General features: G+C 43.2%; 1 protein-coding gene across 1 annotated transcript in view; it reads left to right on the top strand.

Moving 5' to 3' along the window:
* The window catches only part of ZFR (zinc finger RNA binding protein), a 1,793,456-nt gene that overhangs the window by 1,377,627 nt on the left and 398,818 nt on the right, over nucleotides 1-17,011 (top strand). The window contains exon 23 of the mRNA XM_044085369.1: nucleotides 16,196-16,337. Within this exon, the coding sequence (XP_043941304.1) occupies nucleotides 16,196-16,337 (142 nt within the window). The remainder of the gene's footprint in view (nucleotides 1-16,195; nucleotides 16,338-17,011) is intronic.

Here is a 17,011-nt window from a genome sequence, read left to right as displayed (position 1 = left end):
AGATGGGCCACATAGAAGGATTTCCTAACTACTTTGGCAATATGATTGTCAAAGGAGAGATTACTATCTACCCTGGGTCCCCAGATCTCTTATTATCTCTTCTGTATTAAATGGGCTGCCACCTAGGTGGTAATTCATGGGTGTTTTGTTTTTCCCAAACAGGATGACTGTGCATTTTTTGACATTTAGCTTGAGGCCATGACTTTGACACCAGGTGTCTGTCTCAGTAAGGCCCTTTTGGAGGATGTCCGTGTCAGCCGGAGAGTCAATTATGGCTCCCAGTTTGCAGTTATCGGCGAACTTTAGCCGTAGTCCTCCTGTGTTTGCCTGTACTTCTGAGAAGTATATGCCGAACAGTAGGGTTCCCAGGACCGAGCCTTGCAGGACACCACTTGTGACTGGTTTAGAGTCGGACCTGGAGCCCGCTATTCTTACCGTGTGAGTTCTGTCTGTCTAAGCCAGTTGGCAACCCATCTCGTGACATAGGGGTTTATGTTCAGGCTGGTGAGTTTTTCTGTAATACCCAAGTGGGGAATGGTGTTGAAAGCCTTGGCGAGGTTAAGGTAGGCTGTGTGAACCACCTTTCCCTCGTCTATGGCCTTGGTGACTGTCTCGAAGTCAACCAGGTTTAGTAGGCATGATCTGCCCGTAACAAAGCAGAACTGGGTTGGGTCAAGTGTTTGGAGGTTCCCAATGTCTTTGTTAAAGAGTTCCATGATGATGCGCTCCATAGCCTTGCAGAACAGGCTAGTCAGGCTTATGGGGCAATAGTTACCAGGGTCAGTTGTGGCCCCTCCTTTGTGGAGAGGAATAACCGTTGCTGTGTGCCATTTTATGGGCACCTAGCCTGTGGGGGGGGTTAGTTCGTTCTGTAGTTCGTGCAAGACGCAGCCTGGGACACCATCTGGTCCCATTGATGCTGTGTTTTTGGCTTTTGAAAGGGCTGTTTTCACCTGTGCGTCTGTGATTTTTGGGACACTACACTTTTCCGGTATTGTTGTGGGCCCTTTTGGAGGTGAAAGGGGGGTGAAGTTTGCACTGAATGTCTCTGCCAGGATGTTGGCAATATCAGTAGGTTCAGTATATTTTGTGCTATTTTGCACTAGTTCAGTGCATATCTGCGAGTTGCCACTTAGATTCTTAACATAGCTAAAGAAGGCTTTGTGGTTATCTTTTGAATCCTTGGCTATTTTTCTTTCGAAGTTAGCCTTGGATGATTTCATGAGGGACCTCAGTTTCTTACTGATACTGATCAGGGATGTCTTTCCTTCTTGGGATTTGCTTTTTTTCTGAACTAGTTTCCTCCTCCTATTGTATAGCCTGTTTATTGCAGTGGTCCACCAAAACTGGTTTCCTTCTCTTAGAGGAGTGAGTCTTGGTTTTGCTAGGGATGGCACGATCCATGCATCCTTGTAGATGTTCATAGAGTGCATTTGTAAAGGTTTCTGCATCTTGGGCAGTGTTATCCTTTAGCGTGGGGGCTGTGAAATTTACCACCTCTGTCTTAAGTTTGCTTTAGAAAAGTTTTTTACTGTGGTTTCCTTAGTTGGGGGTGGTGGTGGGGTGTTGGACATCCAGAGTGATTAGTTTATGGTCTGATCTAACCAGTGACAGATTGACCTCCGGTGTGGAACACCTGCCACCCATGTTGGTGATGACCAGGTCCAGTATGTTTTCACCTCTGGTAGGGGAGTTTACCAGCTGTTCCAGGGCATTTGAGTTGATGAATTCCAGGAAGCGCTAGGCCTGGGTATTTGTACTCGAGTAGTTTTCCCAGTGAATGGTAGGGTAATTGAAATCGCCCAATATCAGGGTGTTTGGTAGGACCTTCATGTTTTCCAGTATCTCCAGAAAGGTGGAGTGGTGGTCCTAGGTCATGGAGGGTGATCTGTAGCAGGCCACAATTTGCATTACAGATTTGCCCGATGTTAGTTGCACATGGATGATCTCAGAGGTATCATGCTGCGCCACTAACCTGCAGGTGTAGGTATCCTTGATGAATATGGATACACCCCCTCCTTTTGTGTTTTGGTCCGTGTTCTGTGGCCAAAACGTGTGGTATGAGTTGTAGCTTGGTAGTGCTGGGGTGCTCTCTGGAGCCTGGAACTAGATTTCAGTTACTGCACAGATGTCAACGTTCTCCATACTGAGGAGTGCTTCGAGCGTGTGCATTTTGAGGTGTAAACTCCTGATGTTAAATAGTATAACCCTCAGTTTTTTGTTAATTGTGCTGTTTATGGAGGTGGATTTGACTTTTGAGCCTTGCCTAAAAAAGGTACTATGGGGGCAGCAAGAGCCTTGGCCAGTATTCAAAAGCCTAGGGGTGACCGGTGCAAACCGTCTCTTGCGAAGCAACGCGGCTTGTCGAGCATGTCATCCCAGGCTGACAGACACTGGATCCCCTTTGAATGACACCAGAAGCTTAGCCAATTGTTGAAATTGATCATTTTTTCTTTATACTGAGATATCATTCTTGGTGAGGGCAGGATGCTACTCAGGGTCAGGGTCATACCAGCCTGGGCTACATGATCAGATATCTCTTCCATGTCTGTCTTCATGTAGTCCAGGGAGGTACGTCTCAGGTCATTCACACCAACATGAACAATGACAGAGTCATATTTGTACTTGTTCTGGAGTGACCTGAGTGCTTGTGTTATGTGGCAGATTCTGGCTCCCGACAGGCAGCTAACAGTAACCTTCTGCTTGTCCAGCCTAGTGAGTGGGACGTCATTATGCCTGACTATAGAGTCACCTATTACTAGTGTGTTTAGGTATGATGTTCTTCATCTCACATTGCTGCAGTCCTAACACTTGGGTAGTCCGCTGTCCCAGTCGGCCCGAATACCAAAGTATAAGGCTGACGTCGGTCAAGGCGCATTTGTCTGACATCAGGACGTCAGGGTACAAATGCGCATGACCGACGTCATATCCCCAGTCTTTTTTGCCGCATGGTCCGATGAGGAAGCAGTATTGCGAGTGCAGGTTGGCGTTCTGAAATTTTCTGAAGTCGGAGTTTCAGACCGAATCAAAGTTGGCTAAGTACCCCGTTGGGGAATATTTTGGTTTTTTCTTGCCTCAGTATTTAACCGGATGTCAGAAAAAGTGAATAACTGTATTTCTTGTGGGAAACAGATACCTCATAGAGATTACCATACATTGTGTATACCTTGCTTAGGGCCTGAGCACGACGTTGTTGGCTGTCGCTCTTGTGCTAGATTTAACAAACGCACTATTAAGAGAAGATTAGATTGTGCCAGGTTAGTTTTTGGGAAGCGTTGTAATTACAACATGCCGTCGGATGCTCCGACGCCCGCTTCGTCTAAAACGCGCAAAGACAAAGCAGCGAAGCCTAGGGTAGAAGAACCGTCTGTCCCGGACGTCGGTTCTTTAGAGGGCTCGGGGGAGCCGGTGGTTCTACCAGAAGTTCCTTTGGATTCTCAGGGAGAGACTTTACTGTTACAAGATGTGTCCTCTCAGAAGGTAGGCCAGGCTGAAGGGGCTTCTCAGGTAGCTGTTCTCCCCTCCCTTCCTAAGGTGGTTAGGCCCTCCCCTTCTGTTTCCAAGGCTCCTTCTAGAGGCCGGCCAGGGTTAACTTCAGTGGGGGTCTCCCCTAGTTCTTCAGGGTCTCTGCCTAAGAAACATATGCTTAAAATGGCAGAAGATTTGATTACTATGATTAGAGGTTCTTTACCCCCCCCTGATAAGAGGCCTAGGGTGGAACCTGAGCTTGAGAGTTTTGAGCAGTGTTCGGAGGCTTCTGAGTCTTCGGCTGAAGACTTGCAGGAGTATCCTCCTTATTCTGATTCTGATGTAGATGACTCTACACCTTGGCTTCTCCTCCTGAGGATTTTTCTTTTCAGAGACTCTTCATTCCATGAGGGAGCATTTTAAATGGGAAGGTCAAGATTTCTCTGATTCTAGGAAAAGGCTTAGCGAATTTTTGTTTCTACCCCAGCATAGGCCTTTAGCTATACCTCCTGTTCTGGATGTGGTAGAGGATGTTTTTGCAGAAGCTTCCCTGAACCCTGATTCTTTGCCTCCTGCCCCAGTTAAACCGGACAGGTATTATAGAGTGCCTGAAGCTCATAAGTATCTTTTTAAGAGTCCTAGGGCAGACCCAGAAACTGTTTCTCAGGGCCCTAAAGGGGTTAAGGCTTCTGTTGTTAAAAATCCTGTTCCTTCTGATAAAGAGGCAAGGGCTTTGGATAGATGGGGGAAAAAGGTGTATACTTCTTCCACTTTAGCCATGAGGGCTTTGAATTGTCAGTTTCACATGTTGAAATACCAAAATTATCTCCTTTCACAATTGAAGTCTACGGTAGATGCTCTGGCGGAAGGTATTGAGTGTAAAGAGTTGCAGGATTTGGTTCATGTTTCTGAACAGGTGGGTAAGCATTCCTTGCAATGTGGTTTTGATGCTGTACAGGCCTCTTCGAGGGTGGCAGCCACTGGTTCTGTTCTTCGCAGGCACGCCTGGCTGAGGGATCAGAATTTAGCTGAACATGTAAAGACAAGGATTTTAGATGCTCCTTTACAATCTGATGTGTTGTTTGGTGCCTGTGGAAACAGTTTTAAAGAAAATGGAGGACAAGGCTAAGTCTATGCAGACTGTTAAAGATTTTTGCAGGTTCAGCCTCCAAAGTTTAGTAGAAATTGGCCTACTAAGGGGTGGACTTATCCTTCTTATGATTCTCAGTCTAGGGGTAGATCTAGACGTGGTAGGGGCAGAGCTCAAGGTTCTTTTAGGCCTAGAACAGGCAGTTCGCCTGCCCAGTCTTCTGGTGAGGGCAGGGGTCAGTCCTTTCGTAAGCAGACCCAATGACTTGCCTTTTCAGCTGCCAGAGCCTTCTGCCTGGCAGCACCTTTGGGAGGAAGGCTGGCACTTTTCAAAGAAAATTGCAGTGTTATTACCCAAGAGAGATGGGTATTGGATATCGCTCACCACGGTTACAGGTTTTATTTCCATACCTTGCCTCCATTCAAAGGCATGCCAGACATTCCTCCTATACAAAGAAAAGAGGCTCACAAGCAAATTTCTCTGTTGCTCCAGATAGGGGCCATTCAGCCGGTTCCTGTGCCAGAAAGGGGCCTAGGATTTTATTCTCGCCTGTTCCTAGTACCAAAAAAGGGGAACACGTGGAGACCAATTTTGGATTTGTCTATCCTCAACACTTATTTGGACATTCCCAAGTTCAAAATGTTGACGTTACAACAGCTTTTACCTCTGCTGGGCAAAGATCACTGGATGGTAACTTTAGATCTCAAGGAGGCTTACCTTCATGTGCCTATCAGACTCAGTTGCAGGAAGTATCTGCGTTTCGAGCTGGAAATTCACATTATCAGTTCTCTGCATTGCCCTTTGGCTTATCTACTGCCCAGAGTATTCACAAAAGTTCTGGCTCCAGTTGTAGCTTTTTCAGGCTAAAAGGAATACAAATCTATCCTTACTTGGACGACTGTCTGATTCTGGCTCAAGAAAAGGACGAGCTTCTTCAGCATCTGGAATATGTGATAGCAGTGCTAAGATGCCTGGGGTATTCTGTGAACGAAATAAAGTCCAGTCTAGTACCCTCTCAAGACATGTGCTTTCTGGGTGTGAGACTGAATACAGCAGCCCAGATGGCCTTTTAACCCCGGACAAACAAAAGAGTCTATCCCTTTACTTCCATCAACTATCTCATCAGTCCGTGCTGACTGCAAGGACAGTCCTTCAAGCATTAGGGTTCATGGCATCTTGTATTCTGGTGCTTCCCAATGCCAAACTGCATATGAGGAAGCTGCAATGGTATCTAAAAATGTATGGACACAGCACTGCCAGGATTTGGACACTGTCATTCCAATAATACCTTGCATTCAAAAGGAATTTTTGTGGTGGGCTCAGGAATGTCACCTAAACAAGGGACTCTCTGTGACCCGCCAGAGGCGAGTCAGATTCTAACGACAGATGCCTCAGACATAGCTTGGGGAGCTCATCTGAATGGAAAGTGGATACAAGACAAGTGGCCTGCCAGACTACAGCATCTACATATCAACATGAAGGAGATGTTGGCAGTCCAGTTTGCATTAATGGCTTTCAAGGAGTTACTTCTTCCAGGGCAGGTGTTGATTCTAACAGACAACACTACTGTCATGTGGCACATCAACAAGCAAGGGGGAACACATTCTTATCCTCTATGCAGGCAAGCAATGATTTTGTGGGAGACTGCGCTCAGCTTGCAGCTAAATCTACAGGCAAGGTTTCTGCCAGGAGCACAGAACTCCTTAGCAGATGTGTTAAGCAGGCAAATCATGGATCCCACGAGTGGAAACTGGATCTTCATGTATTTCGACGACTGACAGTGTCCTGGGGAACTCCAGACATAGATCTGTTCGCTTCTCCACTAAACCACCAGCTGCCAAAGTTTTGCACGAAAAGGTTTCATCACACAGCTTGGAAAGTGGATGCTCTTTCGTTCAGTTGGGAAAATCTTCATGTGTATGCCTTTCCACCTCTGCCTCTCCTCCCAAAGGTACTCCTAAAGGTCAGACAAGACAAGCCAAGGATGATTTTGATAGCTCCAGATTGGCCTCGGCAACACTCGTACCCATTACTGAGGAATCTGGTAAGGAAGCCTCCATGGCCTTTACCTTTAATTCCACACCTTTTGTCTCAGAGGGACGGTCATCTCCTCAATGTCAAGCTTCACTCTCTTCATCTAACAGCCTGGCATATTCTGTTTTGAACCACAGCAGGTCTCAACTTCCTCAACAAGTTTTGAATGTGATTATGGAAGCCAGAAGGCCTAGTACACGAAAGTGTATGCAGAAAAATGGAAGAGATTTTTATTTTGGAGTGCAGCAAAGGATTTGGATGTTTCTGAGCCTAATTTGAGTGTGGCTCTTCAATATCTTACTGAGTTATTGGACAAAGGTTTGTCTTTCTCTTCCATTAAGATTCATGCTGCAGCAATTTCAGCTCACTATGATTGTGACCCACCATTGTTTTCTCATCCTTTGTTCAAGCAATTTCTTAGAGGGGCAAAGAATATGAGACCCCACGAGAGCTCCTACTCCTGCTTGGGACCTCAATTTTGTGTTGGAGAAACTTACTCTACAACCTTTTGAGCCTCATGCTACTGCTGAATTGAAATACTTGTCATGGAAGACTGCTTTTTTGTTGGCCATTACTTCTGCAAGAAGGGTTTCTGAATTGCAGGCCCTTATGGCGGTTGAGCCTATTTTGATTTTTCATAAGGATAGGGTATCATTACGTACTAATCCTTCATTTATGCCTAAGGTGGTTTCTAGTGTGGCTTTAAACCAAACTATTCATTTGCCTACTTTTTATGCAAATCCCCAAAATAAGGGGGAAAGATTTTGCACACTTTAGATGTACACAGGCAGTTGCGTTATTATTTAAGCAGGACTAGGGATTTTAGGCAGTCTCAGCAGTTGTTTGTTTCTTTTGCTTTGAGTTCCCAGGGTAAGCCTGTGTCAAAACAAACTATATCTAAGTGGATTGGGTTTTGCATTGCATTCTGTTATTCCCATCATGGCAAGGAGATTCCAGCTGGGATTAGGCCTCATTCCACGAGGGCTACTGCCACTTCAACAGCATTTCTAAGGGGGGTGGCAACTAAGGATATTTTGGAGGCAGCTACTTGGAGTTCAGTGCATACTTTCTCCAAGCATTACCACCTTCCTCTCTATTCTAAATCCAGGGCTGGTTTTGCCACTGCTGTGTTGCAGGGCATTTTGGCAGCTCCTGCTTCATTATAGTTTAGCCATCCTCCCTTACCTCTGCTTTGGGATTCTACCCAAGTGTTAGGACTGCAGCAATGTGAGATGAAGAACATAGTACAGTTTTGTACCTACCATAAATGTAGATGTTCGAAGATCCACATTGCTGCAGTCCAATTTACCCTCCCTCCTTCCCCTCTGTGTTTAGGGGTGGTTGTGTGGGTGGGGTTCTATTTTTGTAAATTTGTATATATTGTACATATATTAGGTACAGGAGTGTTTGGTGTTTTTTTTTTTTTTTTGGTTTTGGCCTTATCTTTTTAGGGTCTTCTGACATCTGGGGCAAGAAAAGACTGAGGATATGACGTCGGTCATGCGCATTTGTACCCTGACGTCCTGATGTCAGACAAATGCGCCTTGACCGACGTCAGCCTTATACTTTGGTATTCGGGCCGACTGGGACAGCGGACTACCCAAGTGTTAGGACTGCAGCAATGTGGATCTTCGAACATCTACATTTATGGTAGGTACAAAACTGTACTTTATTTCACATTAAGGGCTGTGATTGTGCGGCACACTGATTTTGTGTTTTATGTGTCGTCTGGTTTGTGACTAGAAGTGCAGGTTGTTTGGGTGTCTGCTTTGGAGGTCTCTGTTGCTTTTGCAGGTTTTTATTTAGAGCCTCAGAGTATGATTTTGTGTAGTTATGTGTATTTTTTGCCAGTGCAGTTTTAGTAGGTCTGTGTGCAGCTGGAGTTGTGGTGCAAGTGTTAACCTTCTCCTCTTGACTGTCTGTTCCAGTCTTGGGTGGAGACAGCTTAGCTTCCAGTTTGGCTGTATAATTGCATCTCTCGCATATATTAGTGTTTTGTGGTAGGAGGAGAGGGTTGTCTGTGTACATGAGGCAGTTGTAACATCGCCTCAGGATACCCAGATTCACCAGCTGGACTGGAGAGTGCACCTGAAGTTGCCCTTTGGTCATGCCTGAATAGTAGGGTGAGCTGCTTAGTCGCTTGGTTGGTGAGGGGTGAATAAAGAGCCTTGCCCTGCTGGGCAATCAGTCATCATCTTCTTTCGGCTGTTCCCATTAGTGGTCGCCACAGCGGATCATCTGTTTCCATTTCTTCCTGTCCTCTGCATCATGCTGTTTCACACCAACTGCCTGCATGTCCTCTCTCACCACATCCATAAACCTTATCTTAGGCCTTCCTCTTTTCCTCTTACCTGGCAGCTCCATCCTTAGCATCCTTTTTCCAATATACCCAGCATCCCTCCTTAGCACATGTCCAGACCAATGCAATCTCGCCTCTCTTGCTTTGTCTCCAAACTGTCCAACCTGAGCTGACCCTCTAATATACTGATTCCTAATCCTGTCCATCCTAGTCACACCCAGTGCAAATCTTAACATCTTTAACTCTGCCACATCCAGCTCTGACTCCTGCCTTTTCGTCAGTGCCGTCTCCAACCCATATAACATAGCTGGTCTCACTACCCTCTTGTAGACCTTCCCTTTCACTCTTACTGGTACCCGTCTGTCACAAATCACTCCTGACACTCATCTCCACCCATTCCACCCTACCTGTACTCTCTTCTTCACCTCTCTTCCGCACTCACCATTTCTCTGAACTGTTGATCCCAAGTACTTAAACTCATCCACCTTTACCAACTCTGCTCCCTGCATATCCTCACCATTCCTCTACCCTCCCTCTCATTTACACACATATATTCTGTTTTAGCCCTGCTGACCTTCATTCCTCTCCTCTCTAAAGCATATATCCACCTCTCCAGGGTCTCCTCAACCTGGTCCCTACTCTCACTACATATCACAATGTCATCTGCAAACATCATAGTCCACGGGGCCTCCTGTCTGATCTCATCTGTCAACCTGTCCATCACCACTGCAAATATGAAAGGGCTCAGAGCTGATCCTTGATGTAATACCACCTCCACATTAAACGTATTTGTCACTCCCACCGCAGTCCTCACCAATGTCACACTACCCTCGTACATATCCTGTACCACTCTTATTACTTCTCTGCCATTCCCGACCTCCTCATACAATACCACAACTCCTCTCTAGGCACCCTGTCATATGCTTTCTCTAAGTCCACAAAGACACAATGCAACTCCTTCGGACCTTCTCTGTATTTCTCCATCAACACTCTCAGAGCAAATCTGTAGTGCTCTTTCCTGGCATGAAACCATACTGCTGATCACTAATCATCACCTCCCTTCTTAGCCTAGCTTCCACTACTCTTTCCCATAGCTTCAAGCTGTGACTGATCAATTTTATCCCATTGTAGTTGCTGCAGCTCTGCACATCACCCTTATTCTTAAAGATAGGTACCAAAACACTTTTCTCCACTCCTCAGGCATCCTCTGACTTTCCAAAATTTCATTAAACAATCTGGTTAAAAATTCCACTACCATTTCTCCTAAGCACCTCCATGCTTCCACTGGTATGTCATCTGGGCCAACAGCCTTTCCATTCTTCATCCTCTTCATAGCTGTCCTTGCTTCCTCCTTGCTAATCTGTTTCACTTCCTGATTCACTATCCCCACATCATCCAACCTTCTCTCTCTCTCATTCTCTTCATTCATCAGCCCTTCAAAGTAATCTTTCCATCTACTCAACACACTCTCCTCACTTGTGAGTACGTTTCCCTCACTGTCCTTTATCACCCTTACCTGCTGCACATTTTTCCCAGCTCTGTCCCTCTCTCTAGCCAATCGGTACAGGTCCTTTCTCCCTCTTTAGTGTCCAATCTCTCATAAAACTCTCCATATGCATTACCCTTAGCCTTTGCCACCTCTCTCTTTGCCATGCGCCTCATCTCCTTATACTCATGTCTACTTTCTTCATCTCTTTGACAGTCCCACTTCTTCTTCGCCAGCCTCTTCCTCTGTATACTCTCCTGTACTTCTTCATTCCACCACCAGGTCTCCTTGTCCTCCTTCCTCTGTCCAGATGTCACACCAAGCACCTTTCTAGCAGTCTCCCTTACTAGCTCTGCTGTAGTTACCCAGCTATTCGGTAACTCTTCACTGCCTCCCAGTGCCTGTCTTAACTCTTCCCTGAACTCCACCTCACAATCACCCTTTTTTTAACTTCCACCATTTAATCCTTGGTACTGCTTTCACACTCCTCTTCTTGATCACCAACGTTATCCTACAGACCACCATTCTATGCTGCTTAACTACACTTTCCCCTGTCCCCACTTTACAGTCTCCAATCTCCTTCAGACTGGCCCTCCTACATAGGATATAATCCACCTGTGTGCATCTTCCGCCACTCTTGTACGTCACCCTATGCTCCTCCCTCTTCTTAAAATACGTATTCACCACAGCCATGTCCATCCTTTTTGCAATATCCACAATCATCTGACCTTCTGCATTCCTCTCCTTAACATCATACCTACCCATCACTTCCTCATCCCCTCTGTTCACTTCACCAACATGCCCATTGAAGTCCACTCCAATCACTAGTCTCACCCTTGGGTACACTCACCACCACTTCATCCAATTCACTCCAAAATTTTTCTTTTTCATCCATCGCACACCCAGTTTGTGGAGCATATGCACTAACAACTTTCATCATTACATCATCAATTTCAAGCTTCATAAACATCACTCTATCAGACCTTCTCTTCACCTCCAAAACACTCTTGGCATACTGTTCCTTTAGGAGTACCCCATTTCTCCTGGCAACCACATCATGATAGAACAATTCAGTGTCAGGGTATATAAGTGCTTGCTGTTAGGTCTGAGCAAGTGCTGGGCTGTAAGATGCTTTTTGAGTGCTTAGGTTGAGAGTTAGACTAGTTTCAAGGGAAAAACTGAAGAGACTTAGTGGAGCCAGGAGTATGTTAACCGTAGATAACCAGCACTGCCCGGTGCGCAAAACTGTGCAAACGCGGTTTTTATAGTAGGGAAATGAAAGAGAGAGAAATAAGCCCAAAATGGCCAATAAACTACTAACTTCTGGGCTGGAACCACTCCTCCAGGGACAGATAGGTTGCTCAAAGCTCCCCTCTGTCACAGGTGAACAGAGAAACTTCCTTCTATCCAAGTAAGGTATGGGCAACTCAGAACCTAGTGTCACAGCCCTGAATTCAGCACTAGCCTGAAAACTGGACTATACTAGCTTAGAAAGGCAGGAAACAAGGATTTTTTTTGAAAAGATAAGGCAAAAACAGTAAAAAAAAAAAATACACTTAAAAGAGCTTTAAACGACTACAAACGATCAGAAAAGGCAATCACACTTTAGTGTGTAGCCTACAACAGTTAAAGTATTTAAACAAACAAACAACTTTTTAAAAGTGTAGGTAGTCTAAGTACTATATGTGAAAAAAACAAGCTTTTAAATCAGAAACGCTGGAAAATCTGCGTTTAGGCAGAAAACAGTTAAGTACAGCAAGAAAGTACAGAAAACTGATACTTAATCACTCCAAAGTCTCTCTCCTAAGATAGAAGGCTTGTATCAGTTTAAGGCTTTCTAGTGCTACCAGTAGGTTAATTACAGTAAAGATGGGAAGCGAGCGCCAATGTGGTCTTTTAAACCAGAAAGTTGAAAGAGATGGACAAACTGTCCAAATTGTCAATAAACTACAATTTCTGGGCCAAGAACCTCTCCTCTCGTGGTAGACAGGCTACCTAGTGCGCTTACCACTCCCACTGATAAGCTCGAAGGCTTTCCTCCAACACAGAAAGGCTTGCGGGGCGCAGAAGCTTACCAACAGTCCTGGATGCAGCAACTCTCTATCTGGACTAGGCTAGTTACAGGAAAGGTGGGAAACAAGTGCAAGTGCGGTTTTTAAACCAGAACGTTGAAAGAGATGGAAAAAAACTGCCCAAACGGCCAATATCTACAATTTCTGGGCCGGGAACTACTCCTCTTGTGGTAGATAGGCTACCTAATGGTTACCACTCCCACTGATAAGCTAGAAGGCTTCCCTCCAACACAGAAAGGCTTGGCGGGGGCTCAGAAGCTTACAAAGAGTCCTGGAATACAACAAATCTGTACCTGGACTAGACTAGTTACAGGAAAGACGGGGAACAAGTACAAACATAGGCTTTTAAGCCAGCAAGTTGAAAGAGATGTAAAACTGCCCAAATGGCCAAATAAACTACAATTTCTGGGCCAAAACTCACTCTTCCTGTGGGGGATAGGCTACCTAGTGCGTACCACTCCCACTGATATCATACAGCTATGAGCTTTCATATGAGGCTGTGCAGTTCTCTGTTACCTGAATGTTGAGGTATTTAGAGAAATAAGAAAATTATTGCAATACAAATAAACATTATATAAATAATCTCTTTAGCTGCACTAGTCAGAGGTAAAATATCAATACAGTTGTGTTTGACAGCATGTATGCTTTAAGATGAAATCTTCTGATACCTTGAATGTTAGAGTGGTTTTAAAATTAATACAGATATGAACAAGTAATATTTGACACCTAGAGGCATCGGTAGGAGGTAACTACAGAAACGCCTGGAGACGCACTTGGCTGTACTGAGTTAATGTGATACTTAAACTTGAATCCCTAATCTACCCTGCATCACCACAGGAGGTCTACATTGCCCTCCCCTTGAATTTACTTACTTACACACACACACACACACACACACACACACACACACACACACACACACACACACACTTCGAGGACTACAGTCATTGACGTGGTAACACCAATGTTATTAGACCATTATATTCATATTAACATTGGCCCGTTTCCCCTGGGAGCCCACTGAAAACAAGTCTCCCCAGGTGGGCATTCCAGGTTAATGCATGTGAATGAGTAAATATTTGAGTAAGCTGATTGATTCAGATTTTGCTTATTCACCAAACAAAGATCTTTAGTCAGCTTTCTCTGCTTGCCTTGCGGCTTTTAGTAGGTGCTCCATAATGAATGCCTTTCATTGAAGAAAAAAAAATTGACACACAACATGTTTGATCAGCATTGACTCTCATTCTTTACAACTGATGGTCTTTTACTTAGAGTTTCAGAATGAAAGAAACCACCAATTACATTTGGTGGGCGTCAATAGACAACACAAAATTATAGTAACATAATACATTCATTAAAATTAATCAGCAGTAGATTTCAGTCAGGAAACTGAAAAAAAATGCCTCCCACACAGTAAGCAGATTCTGTGAATGATTGTCTCTACTCCTTTGCATTTTCTTATAATTGTAGTCCTGTAGAGAGAACAGGATGTAGAGAGGCATATACTCCCTTTGTACAATTAACATCTGTAGCTTACTTCAGAAATGTTTCTGCAGAAGTTTTGGAAGCTGTCGCTCTGACTACATTGTATGCCTTTACAAAAAATGTCAAGTTGGAAGTGCATTTCGTTGGGGTAAGATTATTTTGGCAATGCTCTGCTATAACAGATGCTGTAACTGTTTAATGCATACGTTTACTGAAATGTTATGGTTTCCTATAATTTTGACTTTTCCCATAGAAGCTACTAATGTGGTATATATGAAGTACTTACTGGAACAGTAAGCATTTGGTGAATACTGAAAGGGGATTTAGTGACCATGTAAACACAATAAAAAAAATCTACATTAAGAACAATTTTAAGAATAATATTGTCTCTGGATTTTTGTTTGTTGCGACCTCTTTATAATCTTTAGTAGAATCAGTTGTTGAGCATGGAATAGCTTTTTGCATGTGCTCAAAATCAGATCTTAAAAAAGTTGGAGAGAATAAAAAGATATTTTACCAGGAAATTGGGGGTTAAGTGTATAGATTATGAAGTAAGATTAAGGACATAGCATTTATTTTCACTATGTTATAGCTTTATTGGAGGAGATTTAATTTGGATATGCAGACATTGTATGACTCATGAAATGTAACACACTCTGTTTCAAGATTATTTCTAGTTGAAAAATTATGTTGTACTCCTTTATTAGTAGACTTAGAAAAATACATGCAAAAGTAGAGATTATTTTCACCTTAGAATAGGTCGTAAATGAAATTAATTACCCTAGGAGGTGACGTTTGCTGGAAACTTTAATTGTTTTAAAAGGAAATTGAACCAATAGTGTGGGAATAAGGTTTTCTGACCTTGTTTACACCTAGTATGGTTTAAAATGATCTAATATTTAGCCTCAAAGCCTAGTTGTAACATTGTCATTGAACTCACTGCTGCAGTATAAATCATTTTCCATAGGAATTAGCCAAAAGAATATGTCCATGATTTGGTCCGATTTGCAGAGTTTTACAGGTATCTGTAGTGAGCTAAACTGCTTCTTTGCCCAGACATTGTTCCAGTGCATGACTTAAATGGACAGCCAACTCTCATAATTTTTTTATGAAAAAAGGGATCCGTCATCAGACTGTCATCTATTAGATCCTGTCCATGTGCTCTGCAAAGAATGATAAATATTGTGTTTATGAAATTTTGTTTGCATAAGTAGCTGTTACGTAGTTTGGCATGTAAAATATGAAATTTCATATTGGAAACATTTTTCCAAGTGTGCATGCAGCAGAAATATTTGGCCTAAAGGGTTTTCATTCACAGTGCCTGTTTTGCCTGGAAGAGGACTGACTACTAAGGCTCCTCTTATGAGCAGTGTTTGACCTTTAGAATGAAGAATTTGTTGCATAAAGTTAAAACCTTAACAAAAAGAAGCATAAAGCCTTGGTATAATAGGTGAGCTGTACTCAGTCAGCTTCCCACCAGCGGCTTCCACATCTAAAAAACGTAGGAAGATAGATGCCCTAAAAACTATTAAAAGGGCTGCATACAGGGAGTGAGAGACCTTAGTGTTTTGTCAGTCCTGTCAAGGTGTGTATGTCAGACACGATGAGTTTTTACTTTGTGCAGCCCTGGTCCCATGCTTTATTTCCACTGAACCCACCTGTCATGACACCATCAGAGGCAAAGAAATTGTGAAATTAGGCAGTAAAACGCACTCCACAGCAGTGTAGCACTGCTCTAGATTTCTCAACATCCCTGTAAACAGGTCTGGATTAACCCAACAGAGACTAAAGCAGAGCTAGTTGACAGGGAGATGACCTGGAAGCAGTTGATGATCAGCTGCAAGGAGCTATAAAAAGACCTGCATTTTGTGTGTTTGAGCTTTAGTTGTTGAAGTGTTGTAAACAAAGTTCTTTATTGGTATTACAGCTTTTGTAACCATTTTAATATTTCTGGTCTAGATATTGATTCACATTTTATTAATAGTCTGGTGATATTTGATGAGTAACATGAGAATAAATTTAGATTGACTTGTAATTTTTATACATCTTGAAAGGTAGTGTTGCTAAAATTATTATATGGTACAATTCTGCCTTTTCTCTGAGGGCTGTGTGTGTTGGATACTGTTTGTTGGTGATGGTATCAAGAAAGGTTAAAGCTGGAAGTCCTGCAGATGATGGTTGCTTATCATGCTTTCCAAATGTTTACATTACAAAATGTCTGTGAAGTATGTTCTAAATTAATTTCTTTCTTTCTCAAACAGGTAATATGTCCTGAGAAGTATGACGTGAAGTGTGACATTGCAGAAGCAGCCATAATTCTCACATCAACTGTGGAACCCAAAATGCAAGTCACTATTACGCTAGCATCTCCAATCATGAGAGAAGAGAACATACGGGATGGAGGTTGGATAGATGTTAAAAATAATTTTAAATTAACATTTTTTTCCTTCTATTATAGCAGTTCTTCAAGGTGGCATTTGGCCCTGGTAGTAAAATTGCTGGCATGGTGTAGGAATTTGATTTGTTAATATCTGGCGTGTTCTGTTTGCAAGCAGGAGTGGCTTCAGGAAAATAAATAAATAAAGCAGCATGTTTATTCAGAGCAAGTGATGCTGTCAGCTGTCCTTTACCTCTGGCATCTGGAAGAGACCAACATGTCACATTTAAGTACATAAAATAAGTTTATAAGGAAATGTAGATGGTACTGAACTGTTGCCTGCAAGGTATGGCAAGCTATCAAATGGCAATGGTTTTTCTTCAAGGCTTTAATAGGGAAATTCAGCTTTTGGTGGAGATTTAGGAAAGCGCAGCAGCATCAAAACAAGTAAATGCAGCCTTCTGATTTTCTCGAAGCTTGTTTGATAAAGGGCTTGTATTGCAGAATATGTTCATGATGTGAGATGATATCACTGATCATGGTTAAAATGCTTGATGATTCTCGAGCCTCAGAACAGTTCAGAAATATACAGTAGAAGAATCAGACACAGTACTGTACATTGTTGATGCTGTTAATACACCAAGAAGGGCCAACAGATTAGATTAGTGTTCATGAATATTTTTGTTAGTGTTGTGCTCTT

The sequence above is a fragment of the Protopterus annectens genome, chromosome 1.part1 (assembly GCF_019279795.1).
Source record: "Protopterus annectens isolate FY-2018-M chromosome 1.part1, PAN1.0, whole genome shotgun sequence".
NCBI lineage: Eukaryota > Metazoa > Chordata > Ceratodontiformes > Protopteridae > Protopterus > Protopterus annectens.
Note: the sequence above shows the minus strand (reverse complement) of the source record. Positions and strands in the feature narration are given on the sequence as shown.